General features: G+C 45.2%; 1 protein-coding gene across 1 annotated transcript; it reads left to right on the top strand.

Moving 5' to 3' along the window:
• Positions 1-181: 181 nt before the first annotated feature.
• On the top strand, positions 182-27,500 carry LOC109885724 (phospholipid phosphatase-related protein type 1). Its single transcript, XM_031803273.1, has 8 exons — positions 182-383; positions 5,349-5,446; positions 17,306-17,494; positions 19,984-20,116; positions 21,225-21,475; positions 22,378-22,554; positions 24,288-24,419; positions 26,690-27,500. The coding sequence occupies exons 2-8, from the start codon at positions 5,387-5,389 to the stop codon at positions 26,720-26,722; spliced, it is 975 nt and encodes a 324-aa protein (XP_031659133.1). The 5' UTR covers positions 182-383; positions 5,349-5,386; the 3' UTR covers positions 26,723-27,500.

The following is a 27,500-nucleotide window of genomic DNA, read 5'->3' as shown; positions in this document are numbered from 1 at the left end:
TCCCGTCCTTTTTGTGTCACAAAGTGTAATGAATTCATACTCTAGAACAGTAGGTAGAAATAGGGCAAGATGAGAGCTATAGATGAATATGGAGGCCCTGTCCGGCCTCACTCTCCACTACAGTAGATGGCGGTGTACGCACCTTTCAGTTGGTTGCGATCCGCCAAATTTAAAGAATAGAAGTTTGACTCCTCCCAGTTCTCTGTGCCGTTGCGAGGGGTACTTGATGGTGTTCTCATCACCCATCTCAAAGCTACTAGCAGACACTGTAGCGCTGAAACGCTGATTAACAATATGGAGTAGCATGCACGCGTCTGGGCATTATTTTATTCCATTCCCTTTGATGGATGTGCACGTCCATTGGAATATACGTTCATCGCACGGTAAGTTCTCCGTGATGCACTCGGTGGCAGCCCCGGCCACTCGGTGAGAAATAGACAAATTGTTGTTGCTATTCGCCTATTCAGCTATTGTCTTGCTTCTCACAGCGTCTAGGGTCGATGGGTTCGTGTGCTGTGTCTGAGCGCAATGTGGAATTGGTTCCGATATTGCCGGAGTGTTCATTTTTTATTTCAGCCGATTTAAATATAGCCAGTGTTTAACTAAAGCGTTACTTTGTTGCAATGGTCAGTCCTGAGAATGAAGCCACACGTTGCGGAGGGAGGACCAGAGTACTATCATGGTCCTCCGTGGGTCATTTAATTATTTAAATGGTCTTTTACCAGGGAGGATCCGTGAACTCAGACTAACACCTGTCTCTCTGGAACTCATTTAGACCGTGATTGTTGTGTAATTACCTCGCCGTCCTCGTGTTTTTTGTTTCCAATTATTTACCGAGGAGAGAGGAGCCTAATCATTCATGCACATCATTTGTTCGTCATTAGTAGGATCACGAGCATGGTTGGTGATCAGACAAGCCTGTGTGTCATTCCAGTCGCCTTTGGTTGTGGTCTGGGGCCGGATGTATCAAGTGTCTTGATAGCTGATTTAGGATCAGTTTGGTCATGTTTCATAAAACCTCTCAGCAGTAGAAGGGGCTGATTTAGGATCAGTCAGAATAAGATGACATGGTGACATTATCCTACTCTGATCTCCCTGTGAACTCCAACCTGATGGCACATGATGCCACCCACACCCCAGTGCCACAGCATCCTCCCACACCCCAGCTCCACAGCAAATCAAATCAAATTTTATTTGTCACATACACATGGTTAGCAGATGTTAGTGCGAGTGTAGCGAAATGTTTGTGCTTCTAGTTCCGACAATGCAGTAATAACCAACAAGTAATCTAGCTAACAATTCCAAAACTCCTACCTTATAGACACAAGTGTAAGGGGATAAAGAATATGTACATAAGATATATGAATGAGTGATGGTACAGAGCAGCATAGGCAAGATACAGTAGATGGTATTGAGTACAGTATATACATATGAGTATGTAAACAAAGTGGCATAGTTAAAGTGGCTAGTGATACATGTATTACATAAGGATGCAGTAGATGATATAGAGTACAGTATATACGTATACATATGAGATGAATAATGCATCCTCCCACACCCCAGCATCCTCCCACATCTCAGCTCCACAGCATCCTCCCACAACCCCAGCTCCACAGCATCCTCCCACACCCCAGCTCCACAGCATCCTCCCACAACCCCAGCGCCACAGCATCCTCCCACAACCCCAGCTCCACAGCATCCTCCCACAACCCCAGCTCCACAGCATCCTCCCACAACCCCAGCTCCACAGCATCCTCCCACAACCCCAGCTCCACAGCATCCTCCCACAACCCCAGCTCCACAGCATCCTCCCACAACCCCAGCTCCACAGCATCCTCCCACAACCCCAGCTCCACAGCATCCTCCCAGTTGCTTGTTGTTGCTATTTAGCCATACAGTATTATATCAACGTGGGTGATTGACTTCCTCTATTGGGTAATCTGATTATACCACCAATGACTTCTTCAGGAGCATACCATCATCAATGTCATCCTAGGTGATAGGTCCGTCAGCTAGAATTGTGCTCTACTGTTGACCATTCCCTGTGTGCCCTGTTCAAAAGTGGAGCACTATATAGGGAATATGGTTCCATTTGAGACACCACCATTCATCCTGGAACCTGCTCTTTACCCACTCTCCCCTCTTCCCCCCCTGCTCTTTACCGACTCTCCCCCCTTTCCCCCCCTGCTCTTTACCGACTCTTCCCCCCCCCCCCGCTCTTTACCCACTCTCCCCTCTTTCCCCCCCTGCTCTTTACCCACTCTCCCCTCTTCCCCCCCTGCTCTTTACCCACTCTCCCCTCTTTCCCCCTTGCTCTTTACCCACTCTCCCCTCTTTCCCCCCCTGCTCTGTACTGACTCTTCCCCCTGCTCTGTACCGACTCTCCCCTCTTCCCCTCCTGCTCTGTACCCACTCTCCCCTCTTTCCCCCCCTGCTCTTTACCCACTCTCCCCTCTTTCCCCCCCTGCTCTGTACCCACTCTCCCCTCTTTCCCCCCCTGCTCTGTACCCACTCTCCCCTCTTTTCCCCCCCTGCTCTTTACCCACTCTCCCCTCTTACCCCCGCTCTTTACCCACTCTACCCCCCTGCTCTTTACCCACTCTACCCCCTCGCTTTTTACCCACTCTTCCCCCCTCCCCTTCTCTTTACCCACTCTTCCCCCCCTGCTCTTTACCCACTCTCCCCTCTTTCCCCCCCCTGCTCTTTACCCACTCTCCCCTCTTTCCCCCCCTGCTCTTTACCCACTCTCCCCTCTTTCCCCCCTACTCTTTACCCACTCTCCCCTCTTTCTCCCTTGCTCTTTACCCACTCTCCCCTCTTTCCCCCCCTGCTCTGTACCGACTCTTCCCTCTTCCCCCTGCTCTGTACCCACTCTCCCTCTTCCCCCTCTGCTCTTTACCCACTCTCCCTCTTTCCCCCCTGCTCTTTACCCACTCTCCCCTCTTCCCCCCTGCTCTTTACCCACTCTCCCCTCTTTCCCCCCCTGCTCTGTACCCACTCTCCCCTCTTTCCCCCCCTGCTCTTTACCCACTCTCCCCTCTTTTCCCCCCCTGCTCTTTACCCACTCTCCCCTCTTTTCCCCCCTGCTCTTTACCCACTCTCCCCTCTTACCCCCCCGCTCTTTACCCACTCTACCCCCCTGCTCTCTACCCCCCTGCTCTTTACCCACTCTACCCCCCCGCTTTTTACCCACTCTTCCCCCCTCCCCTTCTCTTTACCCACTATACCCCCCCCTGCTCTTTTTTTTCTCTACCCCCCTGCTCTTTACCCACTCTACCCCCCGCTTTTTACCCACTCTTCCCCCTCCCCTTCTCTTTACCCACTCTACCCCCCTGCTCTTTACCCACTCTACCCCCCCTGCTCTATACCCACTCTACCCCCCCTGCTCTTTACCCACTCTATCCCCCCCTGTTCTTTACCCACTCCCCCTCTTCCCCCTGCTCTTTACCCACTCTCCCCTCTCCCCCCTGCTCTTTACCCACTCTCCCCTCTTCCCCCTGCTCTCTATCCCCCTGCTCTTTACCCACTCTACCCCCCCGCTTTTTACCCACTCTTCCCCCCTCCCCTTCTCTTTACCCACTCTTCCCCCTCCCCTTCTCTTTACCCACTCTACCCCCCCTGCTCTTTTTTTTCTCTACCCCCCTGCTCTTTACCCACTCTACCCCCCCGCTTTTTACCCACTCTTCCCCCCTCCCCTTCTCTTTACCCACTCTTCCCCCCTCCCCTTCTCTTTACCCACTCTTCCCCCCTCCCCTTCTCTTTACCCACTCTTCCCCCCTCCCCTTCTCTTTACCCACTCTACCCCCCCTGCTCTTTACCCACTCTTCCCCCCTCCCCTTCTCTTTACCCACTCTTCCCCCCTCCCCTTCTCTTTACCCACTCTACCCCCCCTGCTCTTTACCCACTCTACCCCCCCTGCTCTTTACCCACTCTACCCCCCTGCTCTTTACCCACTCTACCCCCCCTGCTCTTTACCCACTCTCCCCTCTTTCCCCCCTGCTCTTTACCCACTCTCCCCTCTTTCCCCCCTGCTCTTACCCACTCTCCCCTCTTTCCCCCCCTGCTCTGTACCGACTCTCCCCTCTTTCCACCCGCTCTTTACCGACTCTTCCCCCCACTCTTTACCGACTCTTCCCCCCCCCCCTGCTCTTTACCCATTCTCCCCCCGCTCTTTACTCACTCTCCCCCCCCCCGCTCTTTACCCACTCTTTCTCCCTCCCTGCTCTTTATCCACTCTTCCCCCCTTCTCTTTATCCACTCTTTCCCCCCTTCTCTTTATCCACTCTTCCCCCCCTTCTCTTTATCCACTCTTCCCCCCCTTCTCTTTATCCACTCTTCCCCCCCTTCTCTTTATCCACTCTTCCCCCCTTCTCTTTATCCACTCTTCCCCCCCTTCTCTTTATCCACTCTTCCCCCCCTTCTCTTTATCCACTCTTCCCCCCCTTCTCTTTATCCACTCTTCCCCCCTTCTCTTTATCCACTCTTCCCCCCTGCTCTTTATCCACTCTTCCCCCACTCTTTACCAACTCGACCTCCCCTGTTCTCTCCCCCTTGCTCTTTACCCACTCTACCCCCCGCTTTTTACCCACTCTTCCCCCCTCCCCTTCTCTTTACCCACTCGTTCCCCCCCTGCTCTTTGCCCACTCGTTCCCCCCCTGCTCTTTACCCACTCTACCCCCCCTGCTCTTTACCCACTCTACCCCCCCCCTGCTCTTTACCCACTCTACCCCCCCTGGTCTTTACCCACTCTACCCCCCTGGTCTTTACCCACTCTACCCCCCTGCTCTTACCCACTCTACCCCCCCTGCTCTTTACCCACTCTTCCCCCCCCTGCTCTTTACCCACTCTTCCCCCCCCTGCTCTTTACCCACTCTTCCCCCCTCTGCTCTTTACCCACTCTTCCCCCCCTGCTCTTTACCCACTCTTCCCCCCCTGCTCTTTACCCATTCTCCCCCCCCTGCTCTTTACCCACTCTTCCCCCCCTGCTCTTTACCCACTCCCCCCCCCCCTGCTCTTTACCCACTCTCCCCTCTTACCCCCCCGCTCTTTACCCACTCTACCCCCCCTGCTCTCTCAAATAGACTAGTGCTCAAAGACTAGTCTATTTGCCAACCCTGTTTGTATATAACACATGTACTTTATGCAGTGTTTTTTTAATGTTCAACCCTGTATTGTAGTTTCACTGTATGTTGTCCAGTCACCCTCTGTTGTTTTGTATTTTTCTGGAATCAGTTAATGGTTTGAAATGGACTCCTCTTGGAGTCAATTCCCATCTCCAGGAATTTAGGAATGGAATCACAATGGACTCCCAATATTTTATGATATTAACAGTCCTTCATCTCCTGTAGATTGAGATCCAGACTGATCCATTCTTTGCTGAGACAACATGGCTTCTGACAACACACAGCGCAGTTACTCCATCATCCCATGTTTCATCTTCGTAGAGGTAAGACTGTCTCTGGTGTTACCTAATAACAGATCATAGAGGTAAGACTGTCTCTGGTGTTACCTAATAACAGATCATAGAGGTAAGACTGTCTCTGGTGTTACCTAATAACAGATCATAGAGGTAAGTGTCTGTCTGTCTCTGGTGTTACCTAATAACAGATCATAGAGATAAGACTGTCTGTCTCTGGTGTTATCTAATAACAGATCATATAGGTAAGACTGACTGTCTCTGGTGTTACCTAATAACAGATCACAGAGGTAAGACTGTCTGTCTCTGGTGTTACCTAATAACAGATCATAGAGGTAAGACTGTCTGTCTCTGGTGTTACCTAATAACAGATCATAGAGGTAAGACTGACTGTCTCTGGTGTTACCTAATAACAGATCATAGAGGTAAGACTGACTGTCTCTGGTGTTACCTAATAACAGATCATAGAGGTAAGACTGACTGTCTCTGGTGTTACCTAATAACAGATCATAGAGGTAAGACTGACTGTCTCTGGTGTTACCTAATAACAGATCATAGAGGTAAGACTGACTGTCTCTGGTGTTACCTAATAACAGATCATAGAGGTAAGACTGTCTGTCTCTGGTGTTACCTAATAACAGATCATAGAGGTAAGACTGTCTGTCTCTGGTGTTACCTAATAACAGATCATAGAGGTAAGACTGACTGTCTCTGGTGTTACCTAATAACAGATCATAGAGGTAAGACTGACTGTCTCTGGTGTTACCTAATAACAGATCATAGAGGTACGACTGTCTGTCTCTGGTGTTACCTAATAACAGATCATAGAGGTAAGACTGTCTGTCTCTGGTGTTACCTAATAAGAGATCATAGAGGTAAGACTGTCTCTGGTGTTACCTAATAACAGATCATAGAGGTAAGACTGTCTCTCTGGTGTTACCTAATAACAGATCATAGAGGTAAGACTGTCTGTCTCTGGTGTTACCTAATAACAGATCATAGAGGTAAGACTGTCTCTGGTGTTACCTAATAACAGATCATAGAGGTAAGACTGACTGTCTCTGGTGTTACATAATAACAGATCATAGAGGTAAGACTGACTGTCTCTGGTGTTACCTAATAACAGATCACAGAGGTAAGACTGTCTGTCTCTGGTGTTACCTAATAACAGATCATAGAGGTAAGACTGACTGTCTCTGGTGTTACCTAATAACAGATCATAGAGGTAAGACTGACTGTCTCTGGTGTTACCTAATAACAGATCATAGAGGTAAGACTGTCTCTGGTGTTACCTAATAACAGATCATAGAGGTAAGACTGTCTGTCTCTGGTGTTACCTAATAACAGATCATAGAGGTAAGACTGTCTGTCTCTGGTGTTACCTAATAACAGATCATAGAGGTAAGACTGTCTGTCTCTGGTGTTACCTAATAACAGATCATAGAGGTAAGACTGTCTCTGGTGTTACCTAATAACAGATCATAGAGGTAAGACTGTCTCTGGTGTTACCTAATAACAGATCGTAGAGGTAAGACTGTCTCTGGTGTTACCTAATAACAGATCATAGAGGTAAGACTGTCTCTGGTGTTACCTAATAACAGATCATAGAGGTAAGTGTCTGTCTGTCTCTGGTGTTACCTAATAACAGATCATAGAGGTAAGACTGTCTGTCTCTGGTGTTACCTAATAACAGATCATATAGGTAAGACTGTCTGTCTCTGGTGTTACCTAATAACAGATCATATAGGTAAGACTGTCTGTCTCTGGTGTTACCTAATAACAGATCATAGAGGTAAGACTGTCTGTCTCTGGTGTTACCTAATAACAGATCATAGAGGTAAGACTGTCTGTCTCTGGTGTTACCTAATAACAGATCATAGAGGTAAGACTGACTGTCTCTGGTGTTACCTAATAACAGATCACAGAGGTAAGACTGTCTGTCTCTGGTGTTACCTAATAACAGATCATAGAGGTAAGACTGACTGTCTCTGGTGTTACCTAATAACAGATCATAGAGGTAAGACTGACTGTCTCTGGTGTTACCTAATAACAGATCATAGAGGTAAGACTGACTGTCTCTGGTGTTACCTAATAACAGATCATAGAGGTAAGACTGACTGTCTCTGGTGTTACCTAATAACAGATCATAGAGGTAAGACTGTCTGTCTCTGGTGTTACCTAATAACAGATCATAGAGGTAAGACTGTCTGTCTCTGGTGTTACCTAATAACAGATCATAGAGGTAAGACTGTCTGTCTCTGGTGTTACCTAATAACAGATCATAGAGGTACGACTGTCTCTGATGTTACCTAATAACAGATCATAGAGGTACGACTGTCTCTCGCTGGTGTTACCTAATAACAGATCATAGAGGTAAGACTGTCTGTCTCTGGTGTTACCTAATAACAGATCATAGAGGTAAGACTGACTGTCTCTGGTGTTACCTAATAACAGATCATAGAGGTAAGACTGACTGTCTCTGGTGTTACCTAATAACAGATCATAGAGGTAAGACTGTCTCTGGTGTTACCTAATAACAGATCATAGAGGTAAGACTGTCTGTCTCTGGTGTTACCTAATAACAGATCATAGAGGTAAGACTGACTGTCTCTGGTGTTACCTATTAACAGGTCATAGAGGTAAGACTGTCTGTCTCTGGTGTTACCTAATAACAGATCATAGAGGTAAGACTGTCTCTGGTGTTACCTAATAACAGATCATAGAGGTAAGACTGTCTCTGGTGTTACCTAAAGCAGATCATAGAGGTAAGACTGTCTCTGGTGTTACCTAATAACAGATCATAGAGGTAAGACTGTCTGTCTCTGGTGTTACCTAATAACAGATCATAGAGGTAAGACTGTCTGTCTCTGGTGTTACCTAATAACAGATCATAGAGGTAAGACTGTCTGTCTCTGGTGTTACCTAATAACAGATCATAGAGGTAAGACTGACTGTCTCTGGTGTTACCTAATAACAGATCATAGAGGTAAGACTGACTGTCTCTGGTGTTACCTAATAACAGATCATAGAGGTAAGACTGACTGTCTCTGGTGTTACCTAATAACAGATCATAGAGGTACGACTGTCTGTCTCTGGTGTTACCTAATAACAGATCATAGAGGTAAGACTGACTGTCTCTGGTGTTACCTAATAACAGATCATAGAGGTAAGACTGACTGTCTCTGGTGTTACCTAATAACAGATCATAGAGGTAAGACTGACTGTCTCTGGTGTTACCTAATAACAGATCATAGAGGTAAGACTGACTGTCTCTGGTGTTACCTAATAACAGATCATAGAGGTAAGACTGACTGTCTCTGGTGTTACCTAATAACAGATCATAGAGGTAAGACTGTCTCTGGTGTTACCTAATAACAGATCATAGAGGTAAGACTGACTGTCTCTGGTGTTACCTAATAACAGATCATAGAGGTAAGACTGTCTCTGGTGTTACCTAATAACAGATCATAGAGGTAAGACTGTCTCTGGTGTTACCTAATAACAGATCATAGAGGTAAGACTGTCTCTGGTGTTACCTAATAACAGATCATAGAGGTAAGACTGTCTCTGGTGTTACCTAATAACAGATCATAGAGGTACGACTGTCTCTCGCTGGTGTTACCTAATAACAGATCATAGAGGTAAGACTGTCTGTCTCTGGTGTTACCTAATAACAGATCATAGAGGTAAGACTGTCTCTGGTGTTACCTAATAACAGATCATAGAGGTAAGACTGTCTGTCTCTGGTGTTACCTAATAACAGATCATAGAGGTAAGACTGACTGTCTCTGGTGTTACCTATTAACAGGTCATAGAGGTAAGACTGTCTGTCTCTGGTGTTACCTAATAACAGATCATAGAGGTAAGACTGTCTCTGGTGTTACCTAATAACAGATCATAGAGGTAAGACTGTCTCTGGTGTTACCTAAAGCAGATCATAGAGGTAAGACTGTCTCTGGTGTTACCTAATAACAGATCATAGAGGTAAGACTGTCTGTCTCTGGTGTTACCTAATAACAGATCATAGAGGTAAGACTGTCTGTCTCTGGTGTTACCTAATAACAGATCATAGAGGTAAGACTGTCTGTCTCTGGTGTTACCTAATAACGGATCATAGAGGTAAGACTGACTGTCTCTGGTGTTACCTAATAACAGATCATAGAGGTAAGACTGACTGTCTCTGGTGTTCAAATCAAATCAAATCAAATTTATTTATATAGCCCTTCGTACATCAGCTGATATCTCAAAGTGCTGTACAGAAACCCAGCCTAAAACCCCAAACAGCAAGCAATGCAGGTGGAGAAGCACGGTGGCTAGGAAAAACTCCCTAGAAAGGCCAATACCTAGGAAGAAACCTAGAGAGGAACCAGGCTATGTGGGGTGGCCAGTCCTCTTCTGGCTGTGCCGGGTGGAGATTATAACAGAACATGGTCAAGATGTTCAATGTTCATAAATGACCAGCATGGTCGAATAATAATAAGGCAGAACAGTTGAAACTAGAGCAGCAGCACAGTCAGGTGGAAGTTGAAACTGGAGCAGCAGCATGGCCAGGTAGACTGGGGACAGCAAGGAGTCATCATGTCAGGTAGTCCTGGGGCATGGTCCTAGGGCTCAGGTCAGTTGAAACTGGAACAGCAGCATGGCCAGGTGGACTGGGGACAGCAAGGAGTCATCATGTCAGGTAGTCCTGGGGCATGGTCCTCCGAGAGAGAGAAAGAAAGAGAGAAGGAGAGAATTAGAGAACGCACACTTAGATTCACACAGGACACCGAATAGGACAGGAGAAGTACTCCAGATATAACAAACTGACCCCAGCCCCCCGACACATAAACTACTGCAGCATAAATACTGGAGGCTGAGACAGGAGGGGTCAGGAGACACTGTGGCCCCATCCGAGGACACCCCCGGACAGGGCCAAACAGGAAGGATATAACCCCACCCACTTTGCCAAAGCACAGCCCCCACACCACTAGAGGGATATCTTCAACCACCAACTTACCATCCTGAGACAAGGCTGAGTATAGCCCACAAAGATCTCCGCCACGGCACAACCCAAGGGGGGGGGGGGGGGGGGGCGCCAACCCAGACAGGATGACCACAACAGTGAATCAACCCACTCAGGTGACGCACCCCCTCCAGGGACAGCATGAGAGAGCCCCAGCAAGCCAGTGACTCAGCCCCTGTAATAGGGTTAGAGGCAGAGAATCCCAGTGGAAAGAGGGGAACCGGCCAGGCAGAGACAGCAAGGGCGGTTCGTTGCTCCAGAGCCTTTCCGTTCACCTTCCCACTCCTGGGCCAGACTACACTCAATCATATGACCCACTGAAGAGATGAGTCTTCAGTAAAGACTTAAAGGTTGAGACCGAGTTTGCGTCTCTGACATGGGTAGGCAGACCGTTCCATAAAAATGGAGCTCTATAGGAGAAAGCCCTGCCTCCAGCTGTTTGCTTAGAAATTCTAGGGACAATTAGGAGGCCTGCGTCTTGTGACCGTAGCGTACATATAGGTATGTACGGCAGGACCAAATCAGAGAGATATGTAGGAGCAAGCCCATGTAATGCTTTGTAGGTTAGCAGTAAAACCTTGAAATCAGCCCTTGCTTTGACAGGAAGCCAGTGTAGAGAGGCTAGCACTGGAGTAATATGATCAAATTTTTTGGTTCTAGTCAGGATTCTAGCAGCCGTATTTAGCACTAACTGAAGTTTATTTAGTGCTTTATCCGGGTAGCCGGAAAATAGAGCATTGCAGTAGTCTAACCTAGAAGTGACAAAAGCATGGATTAATTTTTCTGCATCATTTTTGGACAGAAAGTTTCTGATTTTTGCAATGTTACGTAGATGGAAAAAAGCTGTCCTCGAAATGGTCTTGATATGTTCTTCAAAAGAGAGATCAGGGTCCAGAGTAACGCCGAGGTCCTTCACAGTTTTATTTGAGACGACTGTACAACCATTAAGATTAATTGTCAGATTCAACAGAAGATCTCTTTGTTTCTTGGGACCTAGAACAAGCATCTCTGTTTTGTCCGAGTTTAATAGTAGAAAGTTTGCAGCCATCCACTTCCTTATGTCTGAAACACATGCTTCTAGCGAGGGCAATTTTGGGGCTTCACCATGTTTCATTGAAATGTACAGCTGTGTGTCATCCGCATAGCAGTGAAAGTTTACATTATGTTTTCGAATAACATCCCCAAGAGGTAAAATATATAGTGAAAACAATAGTGGTCCTAAAACGGAACCTTGAGGAACACCGAAATTTACAGTTGATTTGTCAGAGGACAAACCATTCACAGAGACAAACTGATATCTTTCCGACAGATAAGATCTAAACCAGGCCAGAACATGTCCGTGTAGACCAATTTGGGTTTCCAATCTCTCCAAAAGAATGTGGTGATCGATGGTATCAAAAGCAGCACTAAGGTCTAGGAGCACGAGGACAGATGCAGAGCCTCGGTCCGATGCCATTAAAATGTCATTTACCACCTTCACAAGTGCCGTCTCAGTGCTATGATGGGGTCTAAAACCAGACTGAAGCATTTCGTATACATTGTTTGTCTTCAGGAAGGCAGTGAGTTGCTGCGCAACAGCCTTCTCTAAAATTTTTGAGAGGAATGGAAGATTCGATATAGGCCGATAGTTTTTTATATTTTCTGGGTCAAGGTTTGGCTTTTTCAAGAGAGGCTTTATTACTGCCACTTTTAGTGAGTTTGGTACACATCCAGTGGATAGAGAGCCGTTTATTATGTTCAACATAGGAGGGCCAAGCACAGGAAGCAGCTCTTTCAGTAGTTTAGTTGGAATAGGGTCCAGTATGCAGCTTGAAGGTTTAGAGGCCATGATTATTTTCATCATTGTGTCAAGAGATATAGTACTAAAACACTTGAGCGTCTCTCTTGATCCTAGGTCCTGGCAGAGTTGTGCAGACTCAGGACAACTGAGGTTTGGAGGAATACGCAGGTTTAAAGAGGAGTCCGTAATTTGCTTTCTAATAATCATAATCTTTTCCTCAAAGAAGTTCATGAATTTATCACTGCTAAAGTGAAAGTCATCCTCTCTTGGGGAATGCTGCTTTTTAGTTAGCTTTGCGACAGTATTAAAAAGGAATTTCGGATTGTTCTTATTTTCCTCAATTAAGTTAGAAAAATAGGATGATCGAGCAGCAGTAAGGGCTCTACGGTACTGCACGGTACCGTCCTTCCAAGCTAGTCGGAAGACTTCCAGTTTGGTGTGGCGCCATTTCCGTTCCAATTTTCTGGAAGCTTGCTTCAGAGCTCGGGTATTTTCTGTGTACCAGGGAGCTAGTTTCTTATGAGACATTTTAATTACCTAATTACAGATCATAGAGGTAAGACGGACTGTCTCTGGTGTTACCTAATAACAGATCATAGAGGTACGACTGTCTGTCTCTGGTGTTACCTAATAACAGATCATAGAGGTAAGACTGACTGTCTCTGGTGTTACCTAATAACAGATCATAGAGGTAAGACTGACTGTCTCTGGTGTTACCTAATAACAGATCATAGAGGTAAGACTGACTGTCTCTGGTGTTACCTAATAACAGATCATAGAGGTAAGACTGTCTCAGGTGTTACCTAATAACAGATCATAGAGGTAAGACTGTCTCTGGTGTTACCTAATAACAGATCATAGAGGTAAGACTGTCTGTCTCTGGTGTTACCTAATAACAGATCATAGAGTTAAGACTGACTGTCTCTGGTGTTACCTAATAACATATCATAGAGGTAAGACTGTCTCTGGTGTTACCTAATAACATATCATAGAGGTAAGACTGTCTCTGGTGTTACCTAATAACAGATCATAGAGGTACGACTGTCTCTCTGGTGTTACCTAATAACAGATCATAGAGGTAAGACTGTCTGTCTCTGGTGTTACCTAATAACAGATCATAGAGGTAAGACCGTCTGTCTCTGGTGTTACCTAATAACAGATCATAGAAGTACGACTGTCTGTCTCTGGTGTTACCTAATAACAGATCATAGAGGTAAGACTGACTGTCTCTGGTGTTACCTAATAACAGATCATAGAGGTAAGACTGTCTGTCTCTGGTGTTACCTAATAACAGATCATAGAGGTAAGACTGTCTGTCTCTGGTGTTACCTAATAACAGATCATAGAGGTAAGACTGTCTGTCTCTGGTGTTACCTAATAACAGATCATAGAGGTAAGACTGTCTGTCTCTGGTGTTACCTAATAACAGATCATAGAGGTAAGACTGACTGTCTCTGGTGTTACCTAATAACAGATCATAGAGGTAAGACTGTCTGTCTCTGGTGTTACCTAATAACAGATCATAGAGGTAAGACTGTCTGTCTCTGGTGTTACCTAATAACAGATCATAGAGGTAAGACTGTCTGTCTCTGGTGTTACCTAATAACAGATCATAGAGGTAAGACTGTCTGTCTCTGGTGTTACCTAATAACAGATCATAGAGGTAAGACTGACTGTCTCTGGTGTTACCTAATAACAGATCATAGAGGTAAGACTGACTGTCTCTGGTGTTACCTAATAACAGATCATAGAGGTAAGACTGACTGTCTCTGGTGTTACCTAATAACAGATCATAGAGGTACGACTGTCTGTCTCTGGTGTTACCTAATAACAGATCATAGAGGTAAGACTGACTGTCTCTGGTGTTACCTAATAACAGATCATAGAGGTAAGACTGACTGTCTCTGGTGTTACCTAATAACAGATCATAGAGGTAAGACTGACTGTCTCTGGTGTTACCTAATAACAGATCATAGAGATAAGACTGTCTCAGGTGTTACCTAATAACAGATCATAGAGGTAAGACTGTCTCTGGTGTTACCTAAAGCAGATCATAGAGGTAAGACTGTCTCTGGTGTTACCTAATAACAGATCATAGAGGTAAGACTGTCTGTCTCTGGTGTTACCTGATAACAGATCATAGAGGTAAGACTGACTGTCTCTGGTGTTACCTAATAACATATCATAGAGGTAAGACTGTCTGTCTCTGGTGTTACCTAATAACATATCATAGAGGTAAGACTGTCTCTGGTGTTACCTAATAACAGATCATAGAGGTAAGACTGTCTCTGGTGTTACCTAAAGCAGATCATAGAGGTAAGACTGTCTCTGGTGTTACCTAATAACAGATCATAGAGGTACGACTGTCTCTCTGGTGTTACCTAATAACAGATCATAGAGGTAAGACCGTCTGTCTCTGGTGTTACCTAATAACAGATCATAGAAGTACGACTGTCTGTCTCTGGTGTTACCTAATAACAGATCATAGAGGTAAGACTGACTGTCTCTGGTGTTACCTAATAACAGATCATAGAGGTAAGACTGTCTGTCTCTGGTGTTACCTAATAACAGATCATAGAGGTAAGACTGTCTGTCTCTGGTGTTACCTAATAACAGATCATAGAGGTAAGACTGTCTGTCTCTGGTGTTACCTAATAACAGATCATAGAGGTAAGACTGTCTGTCTCTGGTGTTACCTAATAACAGATCATAGAGGTAAGACTGTCTGTCTCTGGTGTTACCTAATAACAGATCATAGAGGTAAGACTGTCTCTGGTGTTACCTAATAACAGATCATAGAGGTAAGACTGTCTCTGGTGTTACCTAATAACAGATCATAGAGGTAAGACTGTCTCTGGTGTTACCTAAAGCAGATCATAGAGGTAAGACTGTCTCTGGTGTTACCTAATAACAGATCATAGAGGTAAGACTGACTGTCTCTGGTGTTACCTAATAACAGATCATAGAGGTAGGACTGACTGTCTCTGGTGTTACCTAATAACAGATCATAGAGGTAAGACTGTCTGTCTCTGGTGTTACCTAATAACAGATCATAGAGGTAAGACTGACTGTCTCTGGTGTTACCTAATAACAGATAATAGAGGTAAGACTGACTGTCTCTGGTGTTACCTAATAACAGATCATAGAGGTAAGACTGTCTGTCTCTGGTGTTACCTAATAACAGATCATAGAGGTAAGACTGACTGTCTCTGATGTTACCTAATAACAGATCATAGAGGTAAGACTGTCTGTAGTGAAATGCTGAATATAACAGGTGCTAACCAATGGTGCCCCCAAAAAGTTGTGTGTGTGTGTGTGTGTGTGTGTGTGTGTGTAGGTAAAGAAATAAAACAACAGTAGAAAGACATCTGAAAAAAGAGTAGCAAGTCTACATACAGACACCTGTTAGTAGCAAGTCTACATACAGACACCTGTTAGTAGCAAGTCTACATACAGACACCTGTTAGTAGCAAGTCTACATACAGACACCTGTTAGTAGCAAGTCTACATACAGACACCTGTTAGTAGCAAGTCTACATACAGACACCTGTTAGTAGCAAGTCTACATACAGACACCTGTTAGTAGCAAGGCTACTAACAGAATGCAAGTAACCATTGGTTACCTGTTCAGGAGTCTTATGGCTTGGGGGTTAAAAACTGTTGAGAAGCTGTTTTGTCCTAGACTTCGGTACCGCTTGCCATTCGGTAGTAGAGAGAACAGTCTATGGCTGGGTTCTTTGACAATGTTTAGGGTCTTCCTCTGACACCGCCTGGTGTAGAGGTCCTGGATTGCAGGCAGCAAGGCCCCAGTGATGTACTGGGCCATACACACTTCCCTCTGTAGTGCCTTGCGGTCAGAGGCCGAGTAGTTGTCATACCAGGCAGTGATGCAACCGATGTTGCAGCTGTAGAACCTTTTGAGGATCTCAGGACCCATGCCAAATCTTTTTAGTTTCCTGATGGGGAATAGGCTTTGTCGTGCCCTCTTCACAACTGTCTTGGTGTGTTTGGACCAATCTAGTTTGTTGTTGATGTGGACACCAGGAACTTGAATCTCTCAACCTGCTCCACTACAGCCCCGTTGATGAGAATGGGGATGTGCTCGGTGCTCCTTTTCCTGTAGTCCACAATAATCTCCTTAGTCTTGGTTACATTGAGGGATAGGTTGTTATTTACAGATGGCATACAAGTTTGTTATTAAGGCACATTAAAATGCACATGTTCCAGAAGGCATTTCTGCCAAAGTTGAATTAAAAGCCTCTCCTGTGAAGTGACATACGCCTAGCTTACTGAAACAGGTATTTGATTAGACTGTAATGTTATAGTGTAGGGAGGAGGGCAAATGTATGTGCACTATTAGTAAACGGTAGAGCGAGGCTGCCCGCTGCAGGTAAACGGTAGAGCGAGGCTGCCCGCTGCAGGTAAACGGTAGAGCGAGGCTGCAGGTAAACGGTAGAGCGAGGCTGCAGGTAAACGGTAGAGCGAGGCTGCAGGTAAACGGTAGAGCGAGGCTGCAGGTAAACGGTAGAGCGAGGCTGCAGGTAAACGGTAGAGCGAGGCTGCAGGTAAACGGTAGAGCGAGGCTGCCCGCTGCAGGTAAACGGTAGAGCGAGGCTGCAGGTAAACGGTAGAGCGAGGCTGCCCGCTGCAGGTAAACGGTAGAGCGAGGCTGCAGGTAAACGGTAGAGCGAGGCTGCAGGTAAACGGTAGAGCGAGGCTGCCCGCTGCAGGTAAACGGTAGAGCGAGGCTGCAGGTAAACGGTAGAGCTAGGCTGCAGGTAAACGGTATAGCGAGGCTGCAGGTAAACGGTAGAGCGAGGCTGCAGGTAAACGGTAGAGCGAGGCTGCCCGCTGCAGGTAAACGGTAGAACGAGGCTGGGGGTAAACGGTAGAGCGAGGCTGCCCGCTGCAGGTAAACGGTAGAGGCGAGGCTGGGGGTAAACGGTAGAGGCGAGGCTGGGGGTAAACGGTAGAGGCGAGGCTGGGGGTAAACGGTAGAGCGATAATGGCAGGGACGGTCCTGCTGGCCTACTACTTTGAGTTAGGTCAGGTTGTATTTAGGTTAGTGTTCCAGCCTGATATCTCCCTGATGTTGTCTCTCCAGCTGGTGATAATGGCAGGGACCGTCCTGCTGGCCTACTACTTTGAGCTGACCGACACGTTCGGCATCCACGTCCAGGGGTTCTTCTGCAACGATGCTGACCTGATGAAGCCGTACCCCGGGGTGGACGAGAGCAGCTTCATCCCTCCCCTCATCCTCTACTGCGTGGTCGCCGCTGTTCCCACCACCATCGTGAGTACTAGGTTACTGACGGACTCTGTCTTGCTGGCTCTGCCCTCTCTCTCTTCTGTCTCTCTGCCCCCTCGCTCCTCTTTCTCTCTCTCTCTGTCACAATAAGCGGCTTGGCTCCCATCGCCATCTTGAGTACAGTAACTGTTTTTCTGTATTTTCGCTCTTGCTATCTTGCTTTCTCAGTAAATCATCTCACATTATCCTCCATTATCTTTGTATTATATATTTAATGAAGATATATATATCCTACTGATGTAGGCTCTTAATTTGATCACTCTTTTGTGGTTGAGAATTTACTTGTATTTGAGTTTTAAGAAGGCTTCTGAAGTTTATAATTTCCACTTTTTAAAAATTTCAGACTTGATTTCCCCTTCCGAAAAATTTAATAAGGATTATTCCTCCTGTAGCAAACTGGCTCGAATTAAAATCCTGCATCTGTATTATTTACAGATCAAATGCTCCCATTAGCCTCATTTCTACTTAAACATTGATTTCTAGGTTTAATTATGACTGCTAGATTCACTGGAGGAAAACACAGATGTTTTTTTAAGTCACTGAGGCACTGACATGGTTTCATTAGTTCAAAGAACGAACACTAGATAGCACTGTTGCTACACTGTAGATCTACTGCCTACAGTTCGGCAGCAGCCATAGCAGCTCTACATGCCCGTCTCTGGCGCCAACACAGACTGCACCTTTATTTAACTAGGCAAGTCAGTTAAGATCAAATTCTTATTTACAATGACGGCCTACCAGGGAACAGTGGGTTAACTGCCTTGTTCAGGGGCAGAACAACAGATTCTTACCTTGTCAGCTCTTGGATTCGATCCAGCAACCTTTCAGTTAATGGCCCAGTGCTCTAACTACTAGGCTACCTGCTGCCCAAGGTAGCCTACCATTACACCCATACTCAATAAATAATAATATATACTATTTAGCATAAACTTTTATCCTAAGCGACTTAGTAATTCCAGTGTTTTACTTGCTATATTGTATTTACTTCGCCACCATGGCCTTTTTTGCCTTTACCTCCCTTATCTCACCTCATATTGTATATAGACATATTTTCCTACTGTATTATTGACTGTATGTTTGTTTTACAACTCTGTGTTGTTGTATGTGTCGAACTGCTTTGCTTTATCTTGGCCAGGTCACAGTTGTAAATGAGAACTTGTTCTGAACTAGCCTCCCTGGTTAAATAAAGGTGAAATAAATAAAAGTCATGCATGTTCATGTGGGTGACCTCAGTGGGAATCAAACATCTCCTGATGGTCTACCAACTGAACCACACAAGACCAACTAACACCTTCAGAGTAGTGTTACATTTTAGTCATTTATCAGACGCGCCTATCCAGAGTGACGTAGTGGCATTATTTAAAGATATTTAAAGGGACTAGTGATACCTTTAAGTAATTTTTTTTTAAAGTGGCCAGTGATTTCAATCAGTGTGTTGGCAGCAGCCTCTCCGATAGCGATGGCTGTTTAACAGTCTGATGGCCTTGATGGAAGCTGTTTTTCAGTCTCTCGGTCTCTGCTTTCATGCACCTGTACTGACCTAGCCTTCTGGATGATAGCGGGGTAAACAGGCAGTGGCTCGGGTGGTTGTTGTCCTTGATGATATTTTTGGCCTTCTTGTAACATCGGGTGGTGTAGGTGTCCTGGAGGGCAGGTAGTTTTGCCCTGGTGATGCGTTGTGCAGACCTCAACACCCTCTGGAGAGCCCTGTGGTTGAGGGCAGTGCAGTTGCCGTACCAGGCGGTGATACAGCCCGACCGGATGTTCTCGATTGTGCATCTGTAAAAGTTTGACTCTACAAGGTGTTGCAAGCGTTCCACAGGGATGCTGGCCCATGTTGACTCCGATGCTTCCCATAGTTGTCAAGTTTTCTGGATGTCCTTTGGTTGGTGGACCATTCTTGATGCAGACAGGAAACTTTATTGACCATGAAAAACCCCAGCAGCATTGCAGCCTTGACACAAACTGTTGCTCCTGGCACCTACTACCAAACCCCGTTCAAAGGCACACTATTTTGTCTTTGTTCACCCTCTCTGTTAGATCAAGGCTCCTTTAACCTCCTCTCCTTCATCTACACAGCGATTGAAGTGGCTTTAACAAGTGACATCAATAAGGGATCATAGTTTTCACCTGATCTGTCTATGCCATGGAAAGAGCAGGTGTTCTTAATATTTTGTACACTCTGTCTGTTTTCAGATCTTCATTTTGAGAGGTTTCCAAGTACAGTGGTTCTTCCTTTTTAAAAGTTGCTGCGTACTGCAGCACAGCTTGCGGGGTGCCGCAGAATTCTATGGCACGTTATTTAAGTGGCAGCCATTGTTGCCAGAATGCCGCAATTTACCGCAATCTGCCACAAACCGTCGCGGCATAAGCTCCAAACTTTTAAAGGAAGAACCACTGTACATCATGAAGTCCATCAGGGTGGAGGTTAGGCTCAATGTGTTTAACATTACCATGCATCTGTCTGTCATCAGATCTTCATCGGGGAGGTATCCATGTACATCATGAAGTCCACACGGGCTGTGCTACTAACCCAGGAGAAGACCATGGTGACGGGGAAGTGCTGCTACCTGAATGCCCTTACCAGGAGAGTCATCAGGTTTATTGGTTAGTTATTGGTGACCTACTGGTCATGTCAGTGGTGTTACTTGTATATTAATGTTGAACGTAGTTACATGTTGAGTAGCCAACTCTTAGCAAACTATTTTATAGTATTTTTGTTATTTTATTATGTAAAAAATGTCATTTAGCTGACATTCTTATTCATAGCGACTTACTGCAGCAATTAGGTTTAAGTGCACATTGATAGATTTTTCATCAGCTCAGGGATTTGAACCAGTAACCTTCGTTACTGGCCCACCTTCTCTTAACCATTAGGCTTTCATACAAACATCTGCTGCAGATTAACATGGGGCCCATTCAGTTAGTGTGACTGAAGCTGTAATTATGAGAGCAGTTTGGAACTCTCCAAGATGTCTTCACGGTTTCTACTGATGACCCTTCTCTCTAGTAGAACGTCTGTTAGGGTGCTCAATGACACCGTGTCAGGGTGCTCAATGACACCGTGTCAGGGTGCTCAATGACACCGTGTCAGGGTGCTCAATGACACCGTGTCAGGGTGCTCAATGACACCGTGTCAGGGTGCTCAATGACACCGTGTCAGGGTGCTCAATGACACCGTGTCAGGGTGCTCAATGACACCGTGTCAGGGTGCTCAATGACACCGTGTCAGGGTGCTCAATGACACCGTGTCAGGGTGCTCAATGACACCGTGTCAGGGTGCTCAATGACACCGTGTCAGGGTGCTCAATGACACCGTGTCAGGGTGCTCAATGAGACCGTGTCAGGGTGCTCAATGAGACCGTGTCAGGGTGCTCAATGACACCAAGTTACATTACGTCTGTGTTAAAATGCATCCCAAAATGGCACTGTATTCCTTACATAGTACACTACTTTGACTAGCACACACAGGGCCCTGGTCAAAAGTAGTGCACTGTGTAGGGGATATGGTTCCATTTGGGACACAGCCCAGCCCATTGTTCTCAGTCTCTCCCTCCAGAACACAGGACCCCCCCAGACAGAGGGGCACCACCAGGCTCAGAGTATTACAATATAAAGGGCAGATAATAAGTCATATTTCATGAACCTTGGAAATGAAGCATTTAGTTTCATGTGTCTCTATCTTTTCTCTCTCTGTTCGTCTCTCTCTTTCCAGGTGTGTTTGCATTTGGTCTGTTTGCGACAGACATCTTTGTAAACGCGGGGCAGGTGGTGACGGGCAACCTGGCTCCGTACTTCCTGTCTGTGTGTAAGCCCAACTACACCGGCACCGAGTGTCGCTTCAACCACCAGTTCATCTCCAATGGTAACATCTGTACCGGCAGCCCGGTCGTCGTGGAGAAGGCTCGACGCTCCTTCCCTTCCAAAGACGCGTCGCTCAGCGTCTACTCTGCTGTCTACGTCACTGTGAGGGTTATGATAATCAGAATGAGTATTACTGTAGAATGTAGTCATTGTTACTCTGCTGTCTATGTCACTGTGAGGGTTATGATAATCAGAATGAGTATTACAGTAGAATGTAGTCATTGTTACTCTGCTGTCTGCGTCACTGTGAGGGTTATGATAATCAGAATGAGTATTACAGTAGAATGTAGTCATTGTTACTCTGCTGTCTGCGTCACTGTGAGGGTTATGATAATCAGAATGAGTATTACAGTAGAATGTAGTCATTGTTACTCTGCTGTCTGCGTCACTGTGAGGGTTATGATAATCAGAATGAGTATTACAGTAGAATGTAGTCATTGTTACTCTGCTGTCTGCGTCACTGTGAGGGTTATGATAATCAGAATGAGTATTACAGTAGAATGTAGTCATTGTTACTCTGCTGTCTGCGTCACTGTGAGGGTTATGATAATCAGAATGAGTATTACAGTAGAATGTAGTCATTGTTACTCTGCTGTCTGCGTCACTGTGAGGGTTATGATAATCAGAATGAGTATTACAGTAGAATGTAGTCATTGTTACTCTGCTGTCTGCGTCACTGTGAGGGTTATGATAATCAGAATGAGTATTACAGTAGAATGTAGTCATTGTTACTCTGCTGTCTGCGTCACTGTGAGGGTTATGATAATCAGAATGAGTATTACAGTAGAATGTAGTCATTGTTACTCTGCTGTCTGCGTCACTGTGAGGGTTATGATAATCAGAATGAGTATTACAGTAGAATGTAGTCATTGTTACTCTGCTGTCTGCGTCACTGTGAGGACTGCTGGAACTGGCCCAACTTTATTATGATGATGGACATTTTTAGCTTGGGCAGACACCATAGAGACAGTTACTACCTCTCATCATGTCTCTCCCTGTTCCAGATGTACATCACTAGCACCATAAAGACTAAGAGTAGTCGCCTGGCCAAACCGATGCTGTGCCTGGGCACCCTCTGTACAGCATTCCTCGCCGGGCTCAACCGGGTCTCGGAGTACCGGAACCACTGTTCTGATGTCATCGCTGGGTTCATCCTTGGTAGCTGTATCGCTCTGTTCCTGGTGAGGACTAACGGTCGTTTTAATCTGGTTGTGTTGATCTCTTTTAGCACTCAATGGGAGCTGATCTTTCTGATGAGGATGTCTTGTATTCCAATTGGTCAAAATCTTCCTCGGCATCTAAATGGTTCCCACTGGCAATATTCCCTCTAAGCTGCGCGCCACGCAGAATAAATATCAGCCCGCGCAGAGAAGCACGAGATTGAACTTAACTTTCTACAGTTTTCCCCCTTAGTTAATTAACATGATCAATGTTTCCCTTTACTGTGGGAATTGTGATCAAAGCAATAGTAGCCACTTTCAATGCAACATACCAAAATGAAATATGCCAGATTTAGTATGCAAAACCAACTGTGCAAGAGATTTTTTTTTTTCTGCATTAGCATGCAGGACTCATGCTCTACTCAGACTGGTGCACCATATCCAATCAGAGCTGCAGGAAGCCTATAAGCATGTAGTCCATTGCCATATATGGATCTGTTCTATTCACTTTGAACTGGACTGTTTACAGCATTTTTTTATTTTATTTTACCTTTATTTAACCAGGCAAGTCAGTTAAGAACAAACTCTTATTTTCAATGACGGCCTAGGAACAGTGGGTTAACTGCCTGTTCAGTGGCAGAATGACCTTGTCAGCTCGAGGGTTTGAACTCGCAACCTTCCGGTTACTAGTCCAATGCTCTAACCACTAGGCTACCCTGCCACCCCGAGCATGAGCGGTCGTGAGTAGATGCACTTGTTTTGAGATCGAAGTGAGAGCTGCATGTTGCCACGTGGGCACATTTTGTTCATATTATTTGCTAGTTAGTGAGTTATTAGTCCAGTTATAGATCATTTCTTGTCAACGATAAGGGAGTGATTGCTTCCTACAAGAGCACAAAACATGTACATTTCTAGACATCTTTGAAAAGCCAGTCAGGTAAATATATATTTTTTCTCTTAAAGGGGCAGTGTTGTATTTTGAGACAGTCTTGAATAAGCTAAGTAGCCAATAGGCAGAGGGTAGCGTAATTTGTCTGATTCTCTGTAATAATGGTATGGGGATAATAATGCATTTTCATTTAACACAACATGGTCAGTCACCTCCTTTTCTGAAGGACAAGTGGATAAACTTGTTAATGTGAAGCTTGTTAAATCTCATGGAATGTAGACCTACATTAAACACCACACATTTGCTGCTACTGTAGGCTGAATGATAGGACAGATATTTCCATGGTAAAATGTTACGGGATGCATTTTCTCCATTGTTTTTGATGGTAGGCCTCTCTGGTAGGTCTACATTATGATCAAATAGCCACAGTAGCCTACTTGGACACTGTTAAAACTGTAACTTTAGTTACCTGTCTAGTATGCAGCCGGTTAACATAGCGATAGTTAAATTAGTTACCTGACTAGTATGCAGCCAGTTAACATAGTGATAGTTAAATTAGTTACCTGACTAGTATGCAGCTGGTTAACACTGGAAGTTACACAATGTTGAAGTGTGCGCTCAGCAGACCAGAAATTTGCTCAGTGCCAAAATATTTGAGTTGACACATTGCCCACGGGTGAATTTTCTAAATGGATCAAATGTAATTATTGGCCAGTGGCTCTTCTCGTGGATATTCTTCCTTGCTGTGTCATGGAGATGGGATCGTGTAATGTGTGTAACCCTGGGAACCCTAATACTGTTCAGCCTTTTGCTCTGTGACGTTTTCATGTCAGGGAATGTTTCAGTGACGTTGTGTCTCCTTCAGGGTATCTGTGTGGTGAACAACTTTAAAGGAACCCACTCCCCTCCTGCCAAACAGAAGAGTGAAGATTACCGTGGTCTCCCTCTAATGACCTTCCCCCGCATCCAGAGCCCCCTGCAGACACTCAGCGCACAGGTAACTTAACAGTACTGTTCAATATTACTGCACTTAACACTGCTGTTCAATACTACTGCTCAGGTAACCACTTAACACTGCTGTTCAATATTACTGCACAGGTAACCACTTAACACTACTGTTCAATATTACTGCACAGGTAACCACTTTACACTACTGTTCAATATTACTGCACAGGTAACCACTTAACACTGCTGTTCAATACTACTGCACAGGTAACCACTTAACACTACTGTTCAATACTACTGCTCAGGTAACCACTTAACACTACTGTTCAATATTACTGCACTTAACACTGCTGTTCAATATTACTGCACTTAACACTACTGTTCAATACTAATGCACAGGTAACCACTTAACACTACTGTTCAATATTACGCACAGGTAACCACTTAACACTACTGTTCAATATTACTGCACAGGTAACCACTTAACACTGCTGTTCAATATTACTGCACAGGTAACCACTTAACACTGCTGTTCAATATTACTGCACAGGTAACCACTTAACACTGCTGTTCAATACTACTGCACTGGTAACCACTTAACACTGCTGTTCAATATTACTGCACAGGTAACCACTTAACACTGCTGTTCAATACTACTGCACAGGTAACCACTTAACACTACTGTTCAATATTACTGCACAGGTATCCACTTAACACTACTGTTCAATATTACTACCGAGGCCATCACCTGCTTTACTATTCAGACACTGTACCGAGGCCATCAGACACTGTACCGAGGCCATCAGACACTGTACCGAGGCCATCAGACACTGTACCGAGGCCATCAGACACTGTACCGAGGCCATCAGACACTGTACCGAGGCCATCAGACACTGTACCGAGGCCATCAGACACTGTACCGAGGCCATCAGACACTGTACCGAGGCCATCAGACACTGTACCGAGGCCATCAGACACTGTACCGAGGCCATCAGATACTGTACCGAGGCCATCAGATACTGTACCGAGGCCATCACCTGCTTTACTATTCAGACACTGTACCGAGGCCATCAGATACTGTACCGAGGCCATCAGATACTGTACCGGGGCCATCAGACACTGTACTGGGCCATCAGACACTGTACCGGGGCCATCAGACACTGTACCGAGGCCATCAGATACTGTACCGGGGCCATCACCTGCTTTACTAATCAGATACTGTACCGAGGCCATCAGATACTGTACCGAGGCCATCAGATACTGTACCGAGGCCATCAGATACTGTACCGAGGCCATCAGATACTGTACCGAGGCCATCAGATACTGTACCGAGGCCATCAGATACTGTACCGAGGCCATCAGATACTGTACCGAGGCCATCACCTGCTTTACTATTCAGACACTGTACCGAGGCCATCAGATACTGTACCGAGGCCATCAGATACTGTACCGAGGCCATCACCTGCTTTACTATTCAGATGCTGTACCGAGGCCATCAGATACTGTACCGAGGCCATCAGATACTGTACCGAGGCCATCACCTGCTTTACTATTCAGACACTGTACCGGGCCATCAGACACTGTACCGGGTCATCAGACACTGTACCGGGGCCATCAGACACTGTACCGAGGCCATCAGATACTGTACCGGGGCCATCACCTGCTTTACTATTCAGATACTGTACCGAGGCCATCAGATACTGTACCGAGGCCATCAGATACTGTACCGAGGCCATCAGATACTGTACCGAGGCCATCAGATACTGTACCGAGGCCATCAGATACTGTACCGAGGCCATCAGATACTGTACCGAGGCCATCAGATACTGTACCGAGGCCATCAGATACTGTACCGAGGCCATCGCCTGCTTTGCTATTCAGATACTGTACCGAGTCCATCAGATACGGCGTTTCCCACGACCATCAATAAAACACCAAACGATTTAATATTTCATGGAAGAATGGTGTCTCATCCCTCCACTAGAGTTCCAGACACTTGTAGAATCTATGCCAAGGTGCATTGAAGCTGTTCTGGCTGGTGGTGGCCCAACGCCCTATTAAGAGACTTTATGTTGGCAGTTACCTATACTTCGGTATATGCCTCAAATTTTTTTGTTTAAATTCAGTATATGCCAAAACATTTAGCCTCAATTTAGTTTTCTTAGTTGCTTATGAAGTTCTTAACAAAAATGCCTCTGTCTTCCCAGAATCTTAGTTTTGCTGGTCTTGTCAAGTTTGGCATATGCGTACCTCACTCGCTTGCTTTATGTTTGCTGGACATCAACCACAGTATAAACCAACATTCCCCCTTCTGTCTTTCAGAACCATTCGGCATCGATGACCGAGGTCACATGACTAGCGGGGAACGAGGGGGGTCAGCACCGGGTCACCTTTGCGTCTCCTCAACACATCTTCTAGGCACAATGTTTTGTACTGTCATACTACTACTGTAAAAAAGGACAGTATTCTGGTGTAACTAGTTAGAGGCTGATGTTTTGTACATTTTTGTATAAGGGAGTATGTGCTGTAGCCTACCTAATCCTGAAGATGTTATTACTGTAGGTCTGAACTAGGGTTGTAAAATAATAAGCAGGAAATCTGTGAATCCTCCTGGGATTTCTGGGAAACCTGGGAACTTTGGTCCGAGCTGAACTGTCTGTCAAGACTGACTTACATAGCCATTCCTCCTCTCTCTCTCTCATGTTTTACATCACAAAGTAAATCTAATATGCAGTATTTAATGTTATGGAAATATTGATGTCATTCTGTGGGATTTGTACAAATACTTCTATCTATTCTGTTTGACTAAAGTCTTTATTTTTTTTATTGCTATAAAATATTGTCACTTTTAGTTTTTTTTCTGGCTGCCGTTTTTCAGGAATGTTTTTGGTATTCATAATGTTTGTGGTCTAGGGAAAAAACCGTCTCATTGACTTGTGACTTGGTGTGGTATTGTTTTCCTTCATGGCAGAATACAGAAGCTGCCATTATCTCAGCATGGAACTAAACAGTTGAACTGTTTGAATAGATATTTCTTATTTGTGTATTTCTTACATACAATACATATTTATTTAGAAATGCTGCATATATTTTTCTTGATTTGTGTACAAAATAAATAGTCCATAGCAGATTA

The sequence above is a fragment of the Oncorhynchus kisutch genome, linkage group LG23, assembly GCF_002021735.2.
Source record: "Oncorhynchus kisutch isolate 150728-3 linkage group LG23, Okis_V2, whole genome shotgun sequence".
Classification (NCBI taxonomy): Eukaryota; Metazoa; Chordata; class Actinopteri; order Salmoniformes; family Salmonidae; genus Oncorhynchus; species Oncorhynchus kisutch.
This window is presented reverse-complemented; position numbering and strand designations above follow the sequence as displayed.

What these genes read in the sequence shown, in the direction of transcription:
- LOC109885724 (XM_031803273.1), top strand. Translation starts at nt 5,387, where the DNA reads ATGGCTTCTGACAACACACAGCGCAGTTACTCCATCATCCCATGTTTC. An exon ending in CATGTTTCATCTTCGTAGAG is followed by an intron (nt 5,447 to 17,305) that starts GTAAGACTGTCT and finishes TTGTCTCTCCAG; the next exon opens with CTGGTGATAATGGCAGGGAC. An exon ending in GAGAGTCATCAGGTTTATTG is followed by an intron (nt 20,117 to 21,224) that starts GTTAGTTATTGG and finishes CTCTCTTTCCAG; the next exon opens with GTGTGTTTGCATTTGGTCTG.